Source organism: Phragmites australis, chromosome 8, assembly GCF_958298935.1.
Source record: "Phragmites australis chromosome 8, lpPhrAust1.1, whole genome shotgun sequence".
Taxonomy (NCBI): Eukaryota; Viridiplantae; Streptophyta; class Magnoliopsida; order Poales; family Poaceae; genus Phragmites; species Phragmites australis.
Genome location: NC_084928.1, coordinates 4907430 through 4926162, shown reverse-complemented (window position 1 = coordinate 4926162; position 18733 = coordinate 4907430). Strand labels below are relative to the sequence as shown.

At 42.9% G+C, this 18733-nt stretch overlaps 2 protein-coding genes and 1 long non-coding RNA gene across 4 annotated transcripts; all 3 read left to right on the top strand.

Annotated features, from left to right (window-relative positions):
• Window positions 1-317: 317 nt before the first annotated feature.
• On the top strand, window positions 318-4747 carry LOC133926386 (probable folate-biopterin transporter 2). Of its 2 annotated transcripts, none has more exons than XM_062372314.1 (5): window positions 318-1244; window positions 1853-2112; window positions 2342-2437; window positions 2531-2701; window positions 3812-4747. In XM_062372314.1, exons 1-5 carry the CDS (start codon window positions 845-847, stop codon window positions 4499-4501), a joined length of 1617 nt encoding a protein of 538 aa, XP_062228298.1. In that variant the 5' UTR covers window positions 318-844; the 3' UTR covers window positions 4502-4747. The 2 variants fall into 2 exon arrangements, with proteins under 2 accessions (XP_062228298.1, XP_062228299.1); XM_062372315.1 differs by having other exon boundaries at window positions 988-1244; window positions 1846-2112.
• Window positions 4748-5835: 1088 nt separating this feature from the next.
• LOC133926383 (uncharacterized) lies at window positions 5836-18038 on the top strand. The gene is made up of 6 exons (XM_062372313.1): window positions 5836-6183; window positions 8987-9232; window positions 9741-9914; window positions 9998-10104; window positions 16570-16892; window positions 17251-18038. The coding sequence occupies exons 1-6, from the start codon at window positions 5998-6000 to the stop codon at window positions 17823-17825; spliced, it is 1611 nt and encodes a 536-aa protein (XP_062228297.1). The 5' UTR covers window positions 5836-5997; the 3' UTR covers window positions 17826-18038.
• Window positions 10118-12790, top strand: LOC133926385 (uncharacterized). The gene is made up of 2 exons (XR_009911087.1): window positions 10118-12092; window positions 12366-12790. It is a non-coding gene; the product is annotated as an uncharacterized LOC133926385 (long non-coding RNA).
• Window positions 18039-18733: the final 695 nt, after the last annotated feature.

The following is an 18733-nucleotide window of genomic DNA, read 5'->3' as shown; positions in this document are numbered from 1 at the left end:
CCGTTGGAGAGCCCTTCCGCCAGCTCCGATCGGCAAAATATCAAAAAACGTGTCGCTATAGTGTTTTACGGATAGAAACCGTCTCCGTTGAAGATAACTTTAAAGGTTACTGTAATAGTATTATAGAGAATAAATTTTTAAAAAATTTGTTAAAGATAACCTTATTATCTTGCTAAGCAACGTTAGTAAGGGTGGGCATAGAATAAATCGTACCTTCAACTTTACAAGCCACCGAACACAGTGGACCCCACCAAAAGGGTCCTACATGACATTGACCACTTGTCTTGCTGGTGTCAGTTAGCGAGCGAACTCAGAATTTTTAAGACAAAAAAAGGTCGAACGGCTAACCTCTACTCTTCCTCCCAAAGGAATATCCCAATTTCTTAGGACTTCGATCTCCTGTACTCTTATCTTCTCACGCTGTTCTTCTACCTGATGTCTGTAGGTTGCCTCCATTCATATCTGGATGTCGAGCGGTATTTTTGGAAGCAATTGGGCACCCTCGGCTGCAATATTTTTTCTTGCCATTTTTTGTGCAATTTTTTGACAACATTTGGCATTCAAGCAAACCTTTGATTTGATATCTTTGCAAGTAGCCTGACACTCACTTGATTTTTTAAGACTTTTGGATCGATACAGATGCACCTACCTCTCCCAGCTCCGATCTTCTTGTTGTTTTCTACAGCGCTTAGGATTCAAGAAACCCCGAATCTTTTCTTGAGTATCCATTCTCCAGATTCAGCCTGGAGAAATCTGGCAAAACCCAGTGAAAAATCCAGTCTTTAGCGCGCAATCTCCAAGAGGCCATTGGAGATCTTGCTCGAGAGCACAAGCGACCAAGAAAATGTCGCCGCAGCCGCCCGGCGACCTCGCAGAGGATGAGGAGAGAGAGACCAATGTCCTCATCGAGGCGGCTCCAGGGTCGCCGGCCAAGGCAGCGGAGGACGGCCCCGGCAGGCCGCCGTCGCCGGCGGCGTGGTTCCGGATGTTGTCCAGACAGCTGCACTGGAGCTTCGTGTTCGGCGTGGTAGCCACGTACGGCATCAGCCAGGGGCTCGGCGGCGGCATCACGCGCGTGGCGTCCGACTACTACTGGAAGGACGTGCAGCGGGTGCAGCCGTCGGTGGCGCAGGTGTACCATGGCGTCACGTCCATCCCCTGGATGGTCAAGCCGCTCTGGGGCCTGCTCACTGACGTGCTCCCCGTGGCCGGCTACCGGCGCCGGCCGTACTTTATTCTCGCAGGTGAGGAGCATTGCCTTCTGGGTTGTGTTTGTTCTGGTTACAGTTGTGACTGATTTCTGCAATACAATTAATACTCCTTGTTTAGTTCGGAGCTGCAAAACTGAAGAATATCTGTCTGAAATGTACTAGTAAAGTTTGATGACTTGGTGCTGAAAAAGTAGCGAGGAAGTGTGTCGATGGCGATGAGCATCAAACATGCCTATGGATCACATAGGGCTGCTAATTCTTTGAGTCTATGTGCTAGTTTTTTTTTGAAAGGCGTCTATGTGCTAGTTGACTTTGCTTCTTAGTAGGTGTAGTCCAAATCCAGGCTAAAACAGAAAACAAACTTATTTACCATTGAGTTCACCATATTGTAATTCCGAGTCACTGAACTGCATATGGAGGAATGCAATTTTTGACCAATAGCTAGTAGGGAGTAATCAATGTAGTTATCAATTTTAAACAAGCTTTGCAGCATAAGCCACACCCATTGCCTATTCCTGTAACAGTGACATGTTTACTACTATTCCCTTGATATGAGATTATCCGTCATTTAGTAACAGCGTAAACAGGAAATGAGAATTTTGTTTATTTTCCCCCCTCCCTGTTTTCTGAGGAGTATGCAGGCTTCATTGGAGTGATTGCAATGCTTATAATCTCTCTACACAGCAAGCTTCATGCATTGTTTGCGTTGTTGGCAATGATGACTGGAAGTGCTAGTGTGGCGATAGCGGATGTTACTATAGATGCCTGCGTGGCTGAAAACAGTATAGTCTACCCTCATCTTGCTGCTGACATGATGAGCTTGAATGCATTCTGTGCATCTGTTGGAGGCCTTATTGGATTCTCAATAAGTGGTTTTCTTGTTCATGCAATAGGGTCTCAAGTGAGTATCACCAGTTCATCACTCATAATTATTTGTTGGCGCTTCATACTTTTCATAGATGTCCATTGATCACTGCAATGGGCAGAACTGTTGAAAACCGTTTTTTCATATAAACAATCACTTAATTGGACCTGTGTTGATTCTCTCTCCTGTCGGATTGAAATTATTGTAAATTATTAGTTTGGATGGTGCTGGTATCTGATAATAGATAATTCCTTTCTTTCTCAAGGGTGCCCTTGGCATGTTAACTATACCCTCTGCCTTGGTAATTTTAGCTGGACTGCTGCTAAAGGAGGTCCAGATCCCCAACTTTCCATATGAGCAGGTTAGAATAATCGTTTTTTTTCTTTTGATACACACCACATATAAGTTTTCTATTTTCTACACTACTCATTCCTTTCTCATATTACAAAATTAGGCCCATAAGAAGTTTGCAGAGGCAAGTGGAAAAATGTTAACGACCTTAAAATGTCCTGAAGTATGGCGCCCATGTGTTTACATGTACATTTCACTTGCTTTGAGTGTGGACATCCAAGAAGGAATGTTCTTCTGGTACACAGACCGAAGTGCAGGGCCATCTTTTTCTGAGGTACGTCTAGAAATCTTTTGGCTACTTGTCGTGGATTCCATTTTCACATGGAAATACATTATCATGCAGTAAAATTCTTGAGGATCTTTATAGTGCCCAGTAGTATGAAATAAATCTGAGCGTTGATTTGTTTGGGTATTTTTGTAATTAGCATGTGATTTTAAGAATTTACCAAGTATGCCACAAGGGTACTCGAGTCTTCCATCGAATCGTTATTTCCTATCGTCCTGGCTTGTTCTGCCCGTCTGGAAATTCACGGGCGACAACACTGAGCCGCTGACGCGAGATCCCATGGCGTTGGCCAACCCGCCTTCCGCTGCTCCATCTGCTCGTCACCAATCCTCGCCGCCACCCAACCTGCCTCCCTCGCCATCCTGCGGACCCGCCCAACCCTTTGGCGCCGCCAACCCACTCCACCGCCCAACCGAGCTTGCAAGATGGTCGCAGAGGGAGGCTACGGCCGGGGGTTGGAGGTGATGGGCACCTGGGTGGCGGCGGCGGAGCCTGCCCCAATCGGCCATCGCCACTGGCATCGCACGGGAAGAACAGAGAGCGAAAATGAAATCACGGCCTCGTTGTGTGAAATGAAAGGGATTTGATCTCACATTAGAAAAAAAATCATTTGTTAATACATTGCCCTACTACATGCACGAAATTACTTACATGCCATTAACTTTTTTCTAATAGTACCCTCGAGCGGTAAATACTAGTCATAAATACTAGTATACTAGTGGTGAGACATTTCACTAGTATACAGTACATCTGGACTATTGGATGGAAGAAAATGGAGGGCTCACGTTTATTTGAGGGCACCATAAAGGTTCTCAAATTCTTCTGTACTTGACATGTTTCAAATGGCACACCCCTTATGCAAATATAGCATGACTACTTCTGAACATTAGGAACTGAAACTAGTTCAGTTGGTTAAGAGTGTGGATATACGTCTAGACCATCTAGGTTCGAGTCTCTTCGATGTGAATTTATGTGCCTATTTCTTCTCAGTTATAATGCTACCTAGTTCCTTCTAGGTTGGTCGAGTTTTTTTTTTTTTAAACTTCTGAACATTGTTCTTTCTTATACAACCAAAATAACTATTTGCTACTTTACCAGGGATTTATTGGCTTTATGTTCGCAGTTGGGTCAGTTGGTTCTCTTGTCGGAGTCATACTTTATCAGAATATTCTTAAGGACCATCCATTTCGCAGCCTTCTCTTTTCGAGTCAGTTGTTGTTAAGCTTGTCGGGAATACTTGATCTGATGCTGGTTCTTCGTCTAAATCTGAAAATGGGGATACCTGACTACTACTTTGCTGTGATCGATGAGGGGGTCTCCAAAATGATCAACCGTATCAAATGGATGCCACTTTTGGTTCTCAGCTCGAAGCTTTGCCCCACTGGCATTGAGGGCACATTCTTCGCGTTGCTCATGTCCATTGACAACATCGGTTCGTTAACTGGATCTTGGGTGGGCGGGCTGCTCCTTCATTTGCTGAAAATCACAAGAACAGAATTCAAGAACCTCTGGGCTGCGATCATAATACGGAATGCGATGAGGCTACTGCCATTGGCACTGTTGTTTTTGGTGCCTAGAAGTGATCAGAATTCCACTCTTCTTCCATCTGATTTGCTGAATGAGGATGATGCTGGCGAAACTCAGCAAATAGAGAATGTTGAGTTAACCTCTCTTGCCGTCGACAGGAATTCGTGCACTGATAAACCTCTCCAAGAATGCAATAATCGGGGGGTCCTTGATCTAGAACAAGACGATGACGAAGCTTCACTGCTTGCCAACAGGAGTTGATACTTGATGGATCACACACAGAGATTTTTCTTTTGTACACGAGCAAATAGTTCAAATCTAGAAAAATCTTGACATTTCTTTCAAGATGTTTATTTGAATGTTCATGCTGTTGAAATTCATTAATTTTACAGCAGGGTAGCAAATTCCCGACAGTCACGTAGTATGGACATTTTGAAGTTTTTTTTTCTAAATTTTATCTGAACTCTCACATATTACAAGATTTTATTTAAAAGTTGCCAAGTGTAATTTTTTATCTTCCTTTCAAGCTATGTAAGCTGTGCGTCGTTTGACTAATCGGCCAATTGTGTATCACAAAATTGCTTCAGAATTCATTAAACCCGCAGGATTTTTTTCAACCAACTGACACTCCTTTTTTAAAAAACAAATGGAAGACAATTTTACAGAGATCGACATTGTTTAAACGAGAAAATATCTCGTTGAGTTGACCAAAACTTTTGTAGTGTCTGAGTTTTCAGTGCTGGTAGCAGTACCTTGCTCTTGATCGTACTACTACTCTACCAGTACAGGTAGTACTAGACTACTAGCCGTCGGTGAGCGTGACAAGCGTTTTCCACGTGACAAGCGTTTTTTTATTTTAGTGGCTTCTACTTTTTAAGAAGCTAGATATCTAAATAAATAATATGTTTTTTTCTAGTCTTTAATAAGAAAAATCAATCTTTACTATTGTAGAAGGCTAAAAAGTTAAAAGTAAATCTAGATAGGCTAATACTAGAAGTATGTTTCTAAAGAAACCATAGCCGGTAGAAGTTCAAATAAATAGGGTCTAAGAATAGGTGTGTGTCTAGTTGAAAGAACATTTTTGGATGGGATATATTTATTCAGAATTTTTTAAGGTGTTTGATTCAAATGATATGACACCACATTTAAGAAAGATTATCTTGGATTCTGTTTATTTTTTATTTTGATTATGAATTCTAACTTAAAAATAAAAAATAATTAATCTTAATCTAAAACTGATTCTTAAAATTTAAAAATTAAATTATAATATAAAATCTCACCGTCAAATGAGAAAGAGCTTTTTTTTTTAGAAAAATAGACGGAGCCATGCATCCTGTGGAAGAGCTTTTATCCCTGATGTGGCCTGTTATGGCCTGACTGCGCACTCGTGGGAATACCGCCGACCGAGTATGACATCCGGTCCCACCCCGTGGGCCCCACTTGTCAGAGACGCCCGCCAGGCATCGACTTCGACGACCGTACTTTATCCACATCGGTACGCCTCCACCTGTCGCCGACGCGTGGGGCCAGAGCACCGACCCCACGGGTCATGGAGGGGCTTCGGCTCTCGCGAGCACGACTATTTCTGGACCCTTCTCCTCCCCAAAGGTCAGGCTTCCCCCTCCCCTTCCGCCTTCGCGCTCCCTTCCCTCCTCGAATCATTCGATTCGCCTCGCCTCTCTTCGCTCACTCTCCGATTCGATTCGGCCTTCGCGTTGATCGACCGTGGTGGTAGGGTTAGCATTCCGGCAATCCCCATGGTGCAGCTGCCGAGCTCGGGGAAGCGGCACGCGGAGCCGGCCGAGTCGGCGATGGCGCGGCGGCCCGCGGCGGCGGCGACCGTGAAGCTGGAGGCGGCGGAGGAGCTCGGGGTCGAAGAGCGTGGAACCCTCAGCAAGCGCGCCAAGGCGGCTCAGCCGACGCCGCCTGCGCCTCCGCAGCAGGTAGATCCGGCGGTGTCGTATCTTTGTCCGAAATTTTGTGCGCTCGATTGGGATTGAGCTGAATTGCTTGTTGGGTTCTTCATGTTTGATGCGGAGCGGGAGTTTGGTAGGTTTTGTGCTTTGCTGGCTGGTTTAGCGCCATGTTTTTTTTTGGAGGGGGGGGGGGGGGGGAGTGTGGATACAGGGCCGTACATGAGCATGTGCGGGCTGCTCGATCGCACAGGGGCCCCCAAATATTAGGGCCCCAAATTGCTAGTGCTTAATCAAGGTATTAGTAAATAATTAAGTGACTGAAAAGCCAAGAAATTCCCAAACAATACCCTCTCCTGTTCCACTATCTGCATTTCCCATTAGCTGACGCGCAAGCACCGGTCCTAATAATATCCTATCTGCTCTCATGTTAATTAACTTCCATCTAATTGCCCTTCAAATTAACAGTCTCCTTAAAGTAGTCCATTGGTGTCAGTATATCGAACCATCCCCTTAATTATTTTGTATATGTTTGGGAGCTCAAGCACACAAAATTTCTTCCAACGTTTGGGTTATTGTATTGTTCTCAGTAATCAGATCCCTGTGCATGGGGATTCTTGGGCTCTACTACTATGGCACCCACACGACCTATTTAAGTAGAACTCTAACTCTCGAATTCGTGTAGAGTCTTAGTTTGTAGGCTAAAACAATATGATTTAAGGCTATATTATGTTAGTTTAATATGAGAACACGACGATTCACTCATACATCCATAATTTACCATTAGCTTTAGCTTCACAAATTTTTGAAGTTAGGTCCTGTTTATTTCAGCTCAGGATTATAATAAGCTAGTTTATTTGTTCTGAGTTGAAACAAACAGCTAGCTTATTTGTCTAGATTATTATAAATTGAAGCTCATATTATAATAATCCCATAAGCTGTGAAAAGGAGCTTATTTTAGCTTATTTTGGCCTTTTTACTATACTATCTATCAAATTTATAGGAAATTACCTGCCAATACCACTCTTCCCACCCTACACCCGAATCTCTCGCTCCCTATTGAGGGCATTGTAGACTTTTGCCAATAATTCAGACTCTAATAATCTAAGTTGCCAAACAGCTCACAGCTTATTTCCCTCTAATTTATCATAATCCAACTTATTATAATCCACATCTATAAACCGTTTATTATAATCCTGAGCTCAAACAAACAAGGCCTTAGTAACATTAGCTCTAAGAATTTTTATAGTTGAAGCTCTGATAAATAGACCCATAGTTCCTCAAAATTTTCTTTGTGGAGTTTGGTATATCCGAATATATCACATCACTCAAGCTATTTCAAGTAAAGCTAAATGTACCAATTTTAAGTTTCAAGATTAGTTTTTAGAAATACGTAATTCTTAGTACCACGACAAAATATGTGTTAAATTGCAATATAAAAATATTTTTTGATCAAGAGGTATAGGATCTCATTCTAAATTCTGCACAGGGCCTCCCAAATTCTGGGTACGGCCCTGTGTGGATAGAAGAGTTTATCTTGTGTAGTTCATGCGTTCGATCCAAATTACCGTCGTGCTTGAGGACTAGAGGTGGCTGCAGCGGAACGTCATGCTCGTGGACTAACCTAACTGTGTTTATGGGGATCGTAGAGCCTATGTTGTTCGTATGAATTTTGTTCGTGTTGTTTGCATGCAACTTTAAATTAGAAATGAGGTACTCTTTACTTAAGTTCTATGTGGTGTGCATGAGTTTCTTTTCCTAATGGTCTTTTAGTAGGATATTTGATGGATCACACCCAGTCCGGAAAAAAATCTCCTTGAGATGTTGCTCAGGGGTTTCTAGTATTGTGTGATTGAAAGGCCGCTTATGCAGCCATGCTACATTTGTAGGTTTGATATTTCTGCCATTGACACGTTTTATTGATGATGAACTTATTTCTAGTCACGGACATTGCTTTACTGTTATGCATCTTACTACTTACTAGCGTGGCATCTGTCCAAGCCCATACTTTGCAGATTGGAGAATGTTTCCAGGATCACTGGAAGTATATGGCGCAGTCTAATCTTGCTAACTCATTTTGTACGTCTCTAGGAATTGCATACAAAATCCATTTAACATGTATGTGCAATAAACAATAGCGGTAGCAGATGTCCTGTGTTCTGTTTTGAGTGCCTGAGCGATACCACTTGACAGCCTCCAACCTGGGAGTTACAGTTGGTTGCAAACACCTCTTAATTTATTTCACCCGATTACAAACAGGAATTCTCTGTGATCCATATAACTCAATATGTCGTATTTAGTTTCCTGTGCATTCATTCTAATGCTCTAGAGCAATCAGAACTAGCAATAATTGAACCATAACAATAGTTGAACCATGCTCATGGAGTCATATCCTACCGTGCTGTTCAATTAATAAGTCCTGTCATGGAAACAAATCTATGACTTGAATTCGCTACTATCATCTTGAAACATAAACGTGGATAACTGGATATCATCAATGTTTTGTGGGTTTGGCGCCTTGGCAGACGGGAGTAGTGTGGTGTACGTCTACTCTGTGCACCAAGTTAGGTTTTGTTTAGATGGGATTTTGGCCCATTATCTGGCCAATATGCAAGTCGTTATACTTTATGCGGGTGCAACAACACTTGCTGTATATTCAAAATATATGGGACTCATGCTTGCTTGCTATATACAATTTCGAGGTGTTTGTAATATTTGTCCTTCTGTGATTGGTTAATTAAAGGTTAAACAATAAAATATGATAACTCATATATAATTGTAGAATGGCCAATTTTGAGGTCCATAGTTCTTATGTTGATGTGACCATTTTCAGGATATGTACCACAATGTACTTGATGAACCTAGCCCGTTGGGTCTGCGGCTTAAAAAAAGCCCATCTCTCTTGGATTTGATTCAGATGAGGCTTTCTCAAGCATCCAATGCAGGACAGTCTTCTATGGACAACAGCATTTCTGAACCTTCCAAGAAGAAAGACATTAAATCTGGTGTGTCTGCAGCAGGCGAACGGCTAAAAGCTTCAAATTTTCCTGCAAATATATTGAAAATTGGTACATGGGAGGTGAGGAAATTTATGTTTGCTGGATTTTTTTGGGTACCTCTGCCAGAACCTCAATATGCTTTGGTGTATGTGTCCCTTCTTTTTCAGCCTTCTTTATTTATATTAATTAGAAAAATACTATATTCACACGAAAGACTCCATGCTGGTGAATGTGAAGAAGAATACACCTGCTTTAGTGTCCCCTCTTGTTGTTCTCGAAAGATGGTGATGCTTTGTATACAGCCAATATGTTAAATATTCTTGGTCTAGTAAATCATCATCATGATTGTTTTGTCTGTACAACTTGAAGCTAATATTCATGTAATTATAACGCAGATGCTGTGTTGTAGTATGAGTGTTAGTGCAACATCAATGAATCTTCCGTGTTGTCCGAGCTTCTGGGTATTTTTGCTGCAGTAGTTGCCCAGAAGCCAGACTCTGCATGTTTAGTATATCCAATACTTTATATAGTAGTTCACCCGAACAAACTTTGGCCTTAAATGTTTTAATGAAAGTTATCTCTGAGCAGTACATATCACGATATGAAGGTGATTTGGTGGCAAAGTGTTACTTTGCAAAACATAAGCTTGTGTGGGAAGTTCTGGAAGGTGGTCTTAAGAGTAAGATAGAAATTCAGTGGTCAGATATTACTGCTTTGAAGGCAACTTGCCCTGAAACTGGACAAGGAACCTTGGATCTGGTGGTACGTTTATCTGAAGATTTTTTTTTGGGGTTCTTACTTCACCATCTCAATTTCTATTCTGAGAGGTTTTCCTTTTTCTGAAGTTGGCCAGACCGCCTCTATTCTTTAAAGAGACGGATCCTCAGCCAAGAAAACACACATTGTGGCAGGCTACCTCTGATTTCACAGGTGGTCAAGCAAGTATGCACAGGTGAAGCACTCTCACTTATTCACTGTTTATAATTATAATGGATTTCATATGAGAAGAGAGTTACATTATGGGTGATGGAATCTATATATTGCAGTAGTACGTCATAGTATGTTACTATTGTTGTTTATGTAGGAGTATAAGCATATAAAGTGAATTTGCTTCTATGTTTTGAAGGCTTCATTGCATTTCTAAATATTCGGCGATGTTTACCTGGGGTTTTGTACGTTAGATATATTATATCTCTCTATGTAATATCCCCAATCTAAAGGGTTTTCTGCATATTGTCACCTGTATACGTGTATATATATATTGTCCTAGGGCCTCCAGAGAATACAAGTTGCTATTCCTAACATGGTATTAGAGCTAGGTTTTCCCTAGAGGCGTAGCAACTTGTCCCAATATAGATTTACTGCTCACCTGTTACAGTAATTCACCTTCCGCCCAGTGCTGCTCTGACTTTGCCCGGCGCGCTCCGCCAGTCCGCCGTGCTTTGTCGCCCAATCTTGTCGTCTCGATCTAGCTGGCCCTGCCGCCCTAACCGCACTGTCGGGTCCCCGACCCAGCTCGCTGGCGTCTTCGCCTTCGTCGCTGGCTATATGTCGGCACCTCCGCCTACCTCACTGGCTGCCCGAACTGCTAACTGCCCGCTCGCTGGTTGGTTCCCTCCGCCTGCTACATATAGGCGAGTCTGCGGGTGCTCTGTTCTTCACAGAACAGTCTCGTAGATAGTAGATACAAAGAAAGCAAAAAAGAAAAAAAAATTGCAGCACCTCACCGCTTTCTTTGTGCTCTCGTCATTGCTTACCGTTTTTCTTTGCGCTCTCGCCGTCATTCGTTGCTACTTGTTGTTGCTCGTCGCTCTCTTTTGCGCTCTCGCCGTCGTTTGTCCTTCTTCAGGATGTCATCGAGCATCGTTTTAGTTCCTCGGTGCTCGGTGATCTTTGATTGTGCCACCAAACGGGACTTAGCGCAACATATGTGTGTTCACATGCGCGGCCTTTGTCTTTGGGGTGTTCTCTATGGCAACGTTCTTTGCCCCTTTTCCCTGGAGCTTCTGATGGAGCTCGTACAGTCGACTGTTGACAAAGGAGACAAATCAACTATTGAGATCGTCACAACTATTTATGAGAAGGATGACTCCGCCTATCAGGAAGCTTTGGAGTTGTACCGTGATTAGTTGTCTAACTGTGCTCAGTGGATGGATGATGATGCTCGTGTCGCGTCTATTCTGATTGCTAGTGTGAAGCATATGTTTTCTTCTAAGATTGTTGAGTTCCCTTTCAGATGTGGACTCATTTTCATGAAACCTATGAGCCATTTGGGGATGTTCTCTATCTGTCTGTTGTTCGCCAAGAGCAGTCTCTTTAGCAAGGTGATGCCACAGTTGATGCGTTCAATGCTCAAATGTTGGATGTGTGACGTTAGTTGGACTCTCTTTCTGTTGTTGGTTGCCACTCTTGTCAGTGCTACTTGGATTTGTGTGTTAAACGTGACTTTCGACGCCTCTACGAGTTCCTGACTTGCACGACGCTTTTGTCCGGAGTTTGAGCAGCGTCGGGCTCAGCTACTTGCACGACATCCTCGTGTCACGTTTGTGGAGGCTCTTACAAGGTTGTGCTCAGAGGAGACTCGTCTGTGTGGTTCTGGACTACTGCCATTTCCTTCGGTGTTGGCTGCTCGTTCACCTGCTGCGCCTACGTCTTCGACTACACCGTTGTCTGCTCCTTGTACGACTCCTTCGCCACATGTGGCCTCTTCAGGTGGTGGTGGTCACTCTCACAGGAGGGCAATGTTTGAGGCGAACTGCCGTCGGAAGAAAAAGCATCTTTGATGTTCCTCTGGTGCTTCTACCTCGACTACCTCTTTGACTGACACTTAGCAGGAGATTGTGATGCTGCTTCGTCACCTGGTTGTTACCTCTGGCTCTGCACCAATAGGTTTTGCTACTCTCTCTTCTGTCATAGAGAGACCACCTTCTACGCAGTCAGGTACTTCTCCTTGGATTCTTAACTTAGGGGCATATTTTCATATGCCATATGATTCTTACAGTCTTCTTCGCTTCATCCTCTTGCTTCTCTTCATGTCGTTACCGCTGATGATACTTCTCTTTTTGTTGCTGGTCGGAGCACTCTTAGCTCTTCTTCTTTATCGTTCCTTATGTTGCTCATGTTCCCCAGCTCACTATGCAACTCATGTTAGCTGGTCAGTTTACTGATCATGGTTATCGTGTTATCCTAGATTCTGACTCTTGCTGTGTCCAGGATCGTCGCACGGGTGCTCTAGTTGGTACTAGCCCTTGGCACTATGATTCTCAACGTCTATGGGAGCTTGACTGGTTTCGTCTTCCTTTCACTGCTGCAGCCGGTCTCTCTGCTTCCTCGACTACTGGCTCTTTCTAGTAGTGGCATCATTGTTTAGGTCATGCTTGTGGGTTGCGTCTGTCTTTATTAGTTTGTCGTGATCTTTTAGGGTCTGTCTTAGAAGATTTGTCCTTAGATTGTCAGCGTTGTAAGTTTGGTAAACAGTTTCAACTTTCTTATTCTTATTCTTATAGTGGGTTAGTGTCTCAACGCCCTTTTGTTATTGTTCACTTCGATGTATGTGGTTCAGCTCTCTTCGTTTCGAAAGGGGGTCATAGCTACTATATTATCTTTATATATGATTTCATTCGTCACATTTGGATTTATTTCATGTCTTCTCGTAGCGGATGTTATCCATATGTAAACGCTTTGCCACTATGATTCACAGTTAGTTTGACACTCCTATTTGTGATTTTTGTGCTAACTCTACTGGTGAATTTCTCTTTGGGTATCTTCGTTCTTTTCTTGCTGAACATAGTACGCTGTTTCAGTTCTCCTGTCCTGGAGTTCATGCTCAGAATGGTGTTGCTGAGTGTAAGCATCGTCATCTTCTTGAGACAGCTCATGCGTCTATGATTGTTTCTTCTGTACCACCTCATTTTTGGGTTGATGTGGTTTTCACTACCACATACTTGGTCTATATCCAACCCTCCTCTGCCCTAGGGTGGGATTCTTTTTGAGCGTCTATGTGGACGCCTTCCTGACTACTTCTTTCTTCGTCTTTTTGGCTGAGTTTGTTATGTTCTTTTTTATTACAGTGCTGAGCATAAGGGTTATAGGTGTTAGGTCCCTGTTGCTTGTTGGATGCATATTTCTCGGGATGTTATTTTGACAAGTCTCGTCCCTTCTATCCTCGTATCTCTCCTTCCACTTTTTCAACTTCTTTGGTTGAGCTTATGTTTTTTCTCACTTTTCCTGTCACATCTGTCACTGTTTCTTCTCTTCCTCGGCACCATTGGCTCCCTCGCCTATTGTGCATTCTTTGATGCCTTCCACGCTTTTGGCCTCCACCTCACATGTTCCTCCCTTTCTCTGGTCTTATTGAGCTTTTTCCTTTTTACTACACGTAGTTCTCGTGCTGTCTCCCATCTTTTTGTGCTGCTTTCTGATGAGCATCTCTTTCTGGTGATTCTGTTCCTCCTCCTCGCTATTCTCTTTGTGATCGCCAGTCGATCCAACCTCTTGATCGATTTGGCTTTGCTAGTGTTGTTCCTCCCGTGCCGTCTTCTTACCGTAATGCTGTTGTTCATCAGGAATGGCAACATGTAATGGCAGAGGAGTTTGCTGCTCTTGAGCGCATCGGCACCTGGGATCTTATTCCTCTTGCTTCACATGTTCATCCTATCACGTGCAAGTGGGTTTATAAGGTCAAGACCCGTTTTGATAGTTCTCTTGAGCGCTACAAGGCTTGTCTTGTCGCTTGTGTTTTTTAGCAGAAGCATAGTCGCGACTATGATTAGACTTTTGCTCCGGTAGCCCATATGACCACAGTGCCCTTTCTTCTTGGTGTTGCTTCTGTGCATTAGTGGTCTATCTCCCAGCTTAATATCAAAAATGCCTTTCTTAATGGTGAGTTGCGTGAGGTCTACATGCACCCACCGTTAGGGTATTCTGTTCCTAAGGGCATGGTTTGTCGTTTCTAGCCCTCTCTCTATGGCTTTAAGCAAGCCCTTTAAGCCTGGTTTGAGCGTTTTTCTTCAGTGGTCATTGCCACTGGTTTTTCTACTAGTGCTTATGATCCTGTGCTCTTTGTTCACATTTCCTCTTGTGGTCGGACTCTTCTTCTCTTGTATGTTGATGACATGATCATTACATAAGATGATTCTGAGTATGTTGCCTTTGTGAAGGCTCGTCTTAATGGGTAGCTTCTTATGTCCGATCTCGGTCCTCTTAACTATTTTCTTGGAATTGAGATTTCTTCTACTTCTAAGGGTTTCTTTTTATCCCAAGAGAAGTATATTTAAGATCTTCTTCATCGTACTTCTCTCATTGTTGAGACTCCCATAAGAGCTTAATTTTCAGCTTCGTTCTATTGATGGTGAGCCTCTTGTGGATCCCAGTAGCTACCGTCATCTAGTTGAGTCTTATTTACTTTGGTGTCACTCGTCCTGACATTTCCCATGTAGTTGCGAGCTATGATATTATTGACAACGGAGCTCAGCTGGTTACGGTGATTACTTGAGGATTTTGGTGTTTCTTCTCCTGCACCTACTTTACTCAGACAGTACATGTGCTATCAGTATTGCTCGGGATCCAGTGAAGCATGAGCTCACCAAGCATATTGATTTTGATGCTTCTTACACGCGGACACATGTACATGATGAGATGATTGCTCTTCAGTATGGTCCTTTCGAGCTTCAGTTGACTGATTTCTTTACGAAAGCAGAGTACAGCTCAGCATAGATTCTATCTCTCCAAACTCAGTGTGGTTGATTCTCTATGAGTTTGACGGGATGGGGGGGGGGGTGTTAGATATATTTTTCTCGAATACGCAGGAGAGCTGCGCACCATTGCATTAAGGAGAAAGTCTTAGAAAAACAAGAAAAACGACCAAATGAAACCCACAGATCGCTATACTGAACCTATGCCCAGTTGTGTTAAACCCCTGGCACCAGCTAAACCCCAGAGATTTGCTTCCTTGTTGGCTAATTGCAACACCTGCTGTACACTTGGCGAAGCACCGTTAAAAACACAATCATTTCGATGCTTCCAAAGCAACCAAGCCCCAAGAATGATTAGCGAGTTCAGACCCTTTAATGGCTAGGCAACCATATCAGTGATCTTGATCCACCAATTGCTAAACACTATGTCCTCCTATATTGGGGATATGTCCGTGATGCCAAACTGTCTGAACAATGAACATCACACCTGTCTGGAGAACAAACAGGAGGTAAGTATATGCTGAATAGTTTCCTCCTCTTGATCACACAGCAGGCACTGCTCCAGATGTGGCATGTTTCTCCAAGCTAGTCTATTCGCTGTCCAACATCTATTACCACTGCTAGCCATAAGAAGAACTGACACTTCTTTGGCGCCCAAGACTTCCAAATCAATTCCCATGGCTCGAATGATATAGCACCTATGAAGAAGGCCTCATATGTTGATCGTGCTGTGTACTGGCCGGAAGCTGAAAGATTCCATCGATGCTCATCCTGTACCTCGGGTTGGAGCACCACTTCGGACAGCAGGTCCCAAATATCAAGGTATTCCGACAGAGCAGCCACAGATATAGCCCCCATGTCCTGAATCCAGCTGTGTTCTTCCATGGCCTTCCAGACTGTATGTTTGTTGGCCCATTGCTTCGGAACAAGGGCGAACAGATGGGGTGCAATATCCCCAGTCTATAAGGGGTTTCTTGTATATTGCTACCTGTACATGTGTATATATACTGGCTCAGGGTCTCCAGGGAATACAAGTTGCTATTACTAATATTGTAGTACTATATGTGCATCATGATTTTTTAAGTTTACTTTTGTGGTTCTACTTCTATTAGTGGAAGAACAGGAAGAACTGCCACACGCAGCCTTCTGGGAGCAATTAGAGTACTATTCCCGCGTTACTGTAGCACGTGCTTTTAAATCAGTTTGCATTAGTTGTGTTTCTTGGGGGATAAGTTATTTAATTATAGATATAAGTACTTTGAGTTGGATTACATTATATCTAGATCAATCTGTTTAGGAGCCGCTTATAAATAATAAAATAGGAGACATTGTCATCCTTTTCAATCAAGCTAGAAAAATGAATTAGTCTTTCTACCCCAATGTTCTGTCACCCCAGCCTATGGTCTCATACTCTGTAAAGTAGTTATTCTCTTGATGTACATGTGTACAATACAGGAACTCCTCTGGTCTCTTCTTGAACTAAAAAGGATTCATATAAACCACTTCACAGCCCACAGCTACATAACATCATTAAATGTGAAGCTGCCATGAATTTTAAAGATAGCGTTTCGGAGCCAGATAGCTATTTAGCAAGCTACGGTCTGCAGTATCATCTATAAAACAGAATTTCGGTTTATAACAGAGCGCCGTTTGTATTATTACTTTCTGAGCCCCAACTCGGCTACTCCTTTGTTCAGTATTCTGATCGTTCCAAAAATATGCAGGCAACATTTTCTGCAGTGTCCTTCAACCTTGTTGAGCAAGAATTTTGAGAAGCTTATTCAGTGTGACCAGAGGCTAAACCAATTGAGCCAACAACCAGGCATCATATTAGACTCTCCAGTGTTTGAGCCTAGGTGCTCAATATTTGAGGATCCGGTTGAATCAAAATGTGCTGGTTTTACTAATTTGAAAGATGAACATGAAGCTCTACCTGGTTACTCAGGTTCTGTGTCACCATGCGCTGGCTCATCCATGTCTGCTAAGAACGAAGCCAATGATTATATTGGAATGCCAGCAGAATATCTTCCTCAGACAGTAAGCACAGGTAATTCAAAGCCTATGATGGCATTTTCTTTGCCCTTCCCCGCTCTTGCAGTCTCTGGCGTTGCCGTACTGCACTGCTATCAGTACCTTGAAGTACAAATGCCTCCCTCCTGCCTGTATGTGGGGCAACCTTGTATATGATATTATGCTTTAAATTTTCTCACGATGAGCACCTGCTTTAGATCTTTTGGGATACATCTCAACCTTGTTTCAATATAACTGGAATATTATAAGGCTGATGCGCTAGCCTGTACATGTTCTAATCCTCTTCCCTCGATGAATCCAAATTTCAAGGCCTTTCACATGATACATCTGCAGATATTTGGATTGATCTTTCTAATCCCATGGGCATTTTACAGGAGCTGGTGCTGTAGGTGTACAAGCTGCTGTCAGCAGAAATGTAAATGGTGCCGCTCCAGAATTCAATATCCCCCACTGGTGGAGTCAATTGAAGGTGCCTGGGCTTAGAATGTCGATGTCAGTGGATGACTTGGTAAGCCACCTAGGTAATTGCATCACAGAGCAGATCACTTCATGCAATCCTGCATTGGCCAACAATGAGGTGCCAACCAAAGAAACTCTGGAGGAGATTGCTCAGTACCTTCTCGGTGATGCACAAGGCCCACCGGTGTCTGCCTCTGATGAGAGATCGCTGATGGCAAGGGTGGACTCCCTCTGCTGTTTGATTCAGAAAGATGCAGCACCGGCTGCTAAGCCAAAGCCTGAGCCAAATGACAGTGATAGCATTGGTGTGGAGGCCTCAGAAGGTTCTGACGAAGAATTTAGTTCAGCGCCAACAAGGAAAACTACAGATGCCACCGAGCCCCCAGCCATGTCCAGAAAGGAGTCGTTCGGAGAACTGCTGACGAACCTCCCTCGCATTGCCTCGCTACCGCAGTTCCTCTTCAAGATCCCAGAGGATTCTGAGAACTGAACCTGGGAATCAGGACTTAGCTCCTCATTCCCCAAAATAGGGAGGTTGCTGTAAAGGTTGTGTCCGAGCAATAAGAAAGCCCCTTCTCTCGGTCTCCATAGGAGGCTTGTTCCCCGCCCTGTAAATGTGACACCCAGTAGGTTGCGCCAGTTGTCTGTATGTTTCATGACTCGAATGGGTAGTGGAAAAATCGAAATGTTCGTTGGTTCTTTATCCCCTTGTGCAGAATAAAGTGCAAAATTGTTTAGATTAGCTATAATTGTCCGTGTGTTACACTAAAACATAAACATTAACATGGATGGTAAAATCAAGTATAAACTTAAAGTAGAAGATGTGAATGTGTTATTATGAGAACATTGTCGAATAAATATGTTAGAAGAGATGTCGTAGTTTGATTTCAGATGAGATTATAATTTTTTTTTAATTTTTTTCTTATTTTTTATTTTTATTAGTAAAACGAGTTCTATATTATAGCCGGTAATAAGGTGAGGTGAGGAGGTTGGATGATGAAGATAGATAATAAAAATAGATAAGTTATTTGAATTTTAAAAGATTTTATTAGATATGAGGAGAATAGAGAAAAGATAATATAAAAATAACTATATAAGTAGAGTAGAGATTAATATGCACACAATATATACAATTGTGCCTTATATTGCGTTCAGATTGACATGAAACCAAAACTGGTTATGTCATAACCCCAAGTTTCAGAGTTACCTTGTTACCACGTTGCAGAGAGTGAGGCCAATGCTCGGTCGCCGGTGAATGGAACTCCTAGTATTTTCGTCATCTTTTCCGTACAGCACACGTGTTTTCGCGTACGGTACAAGTATGTACATATATTTTGCAGTGCATGAGGCTTAGGGTTTGCCTAATTTAGTAGGTTCGTCTATTTTACACTCAAATTA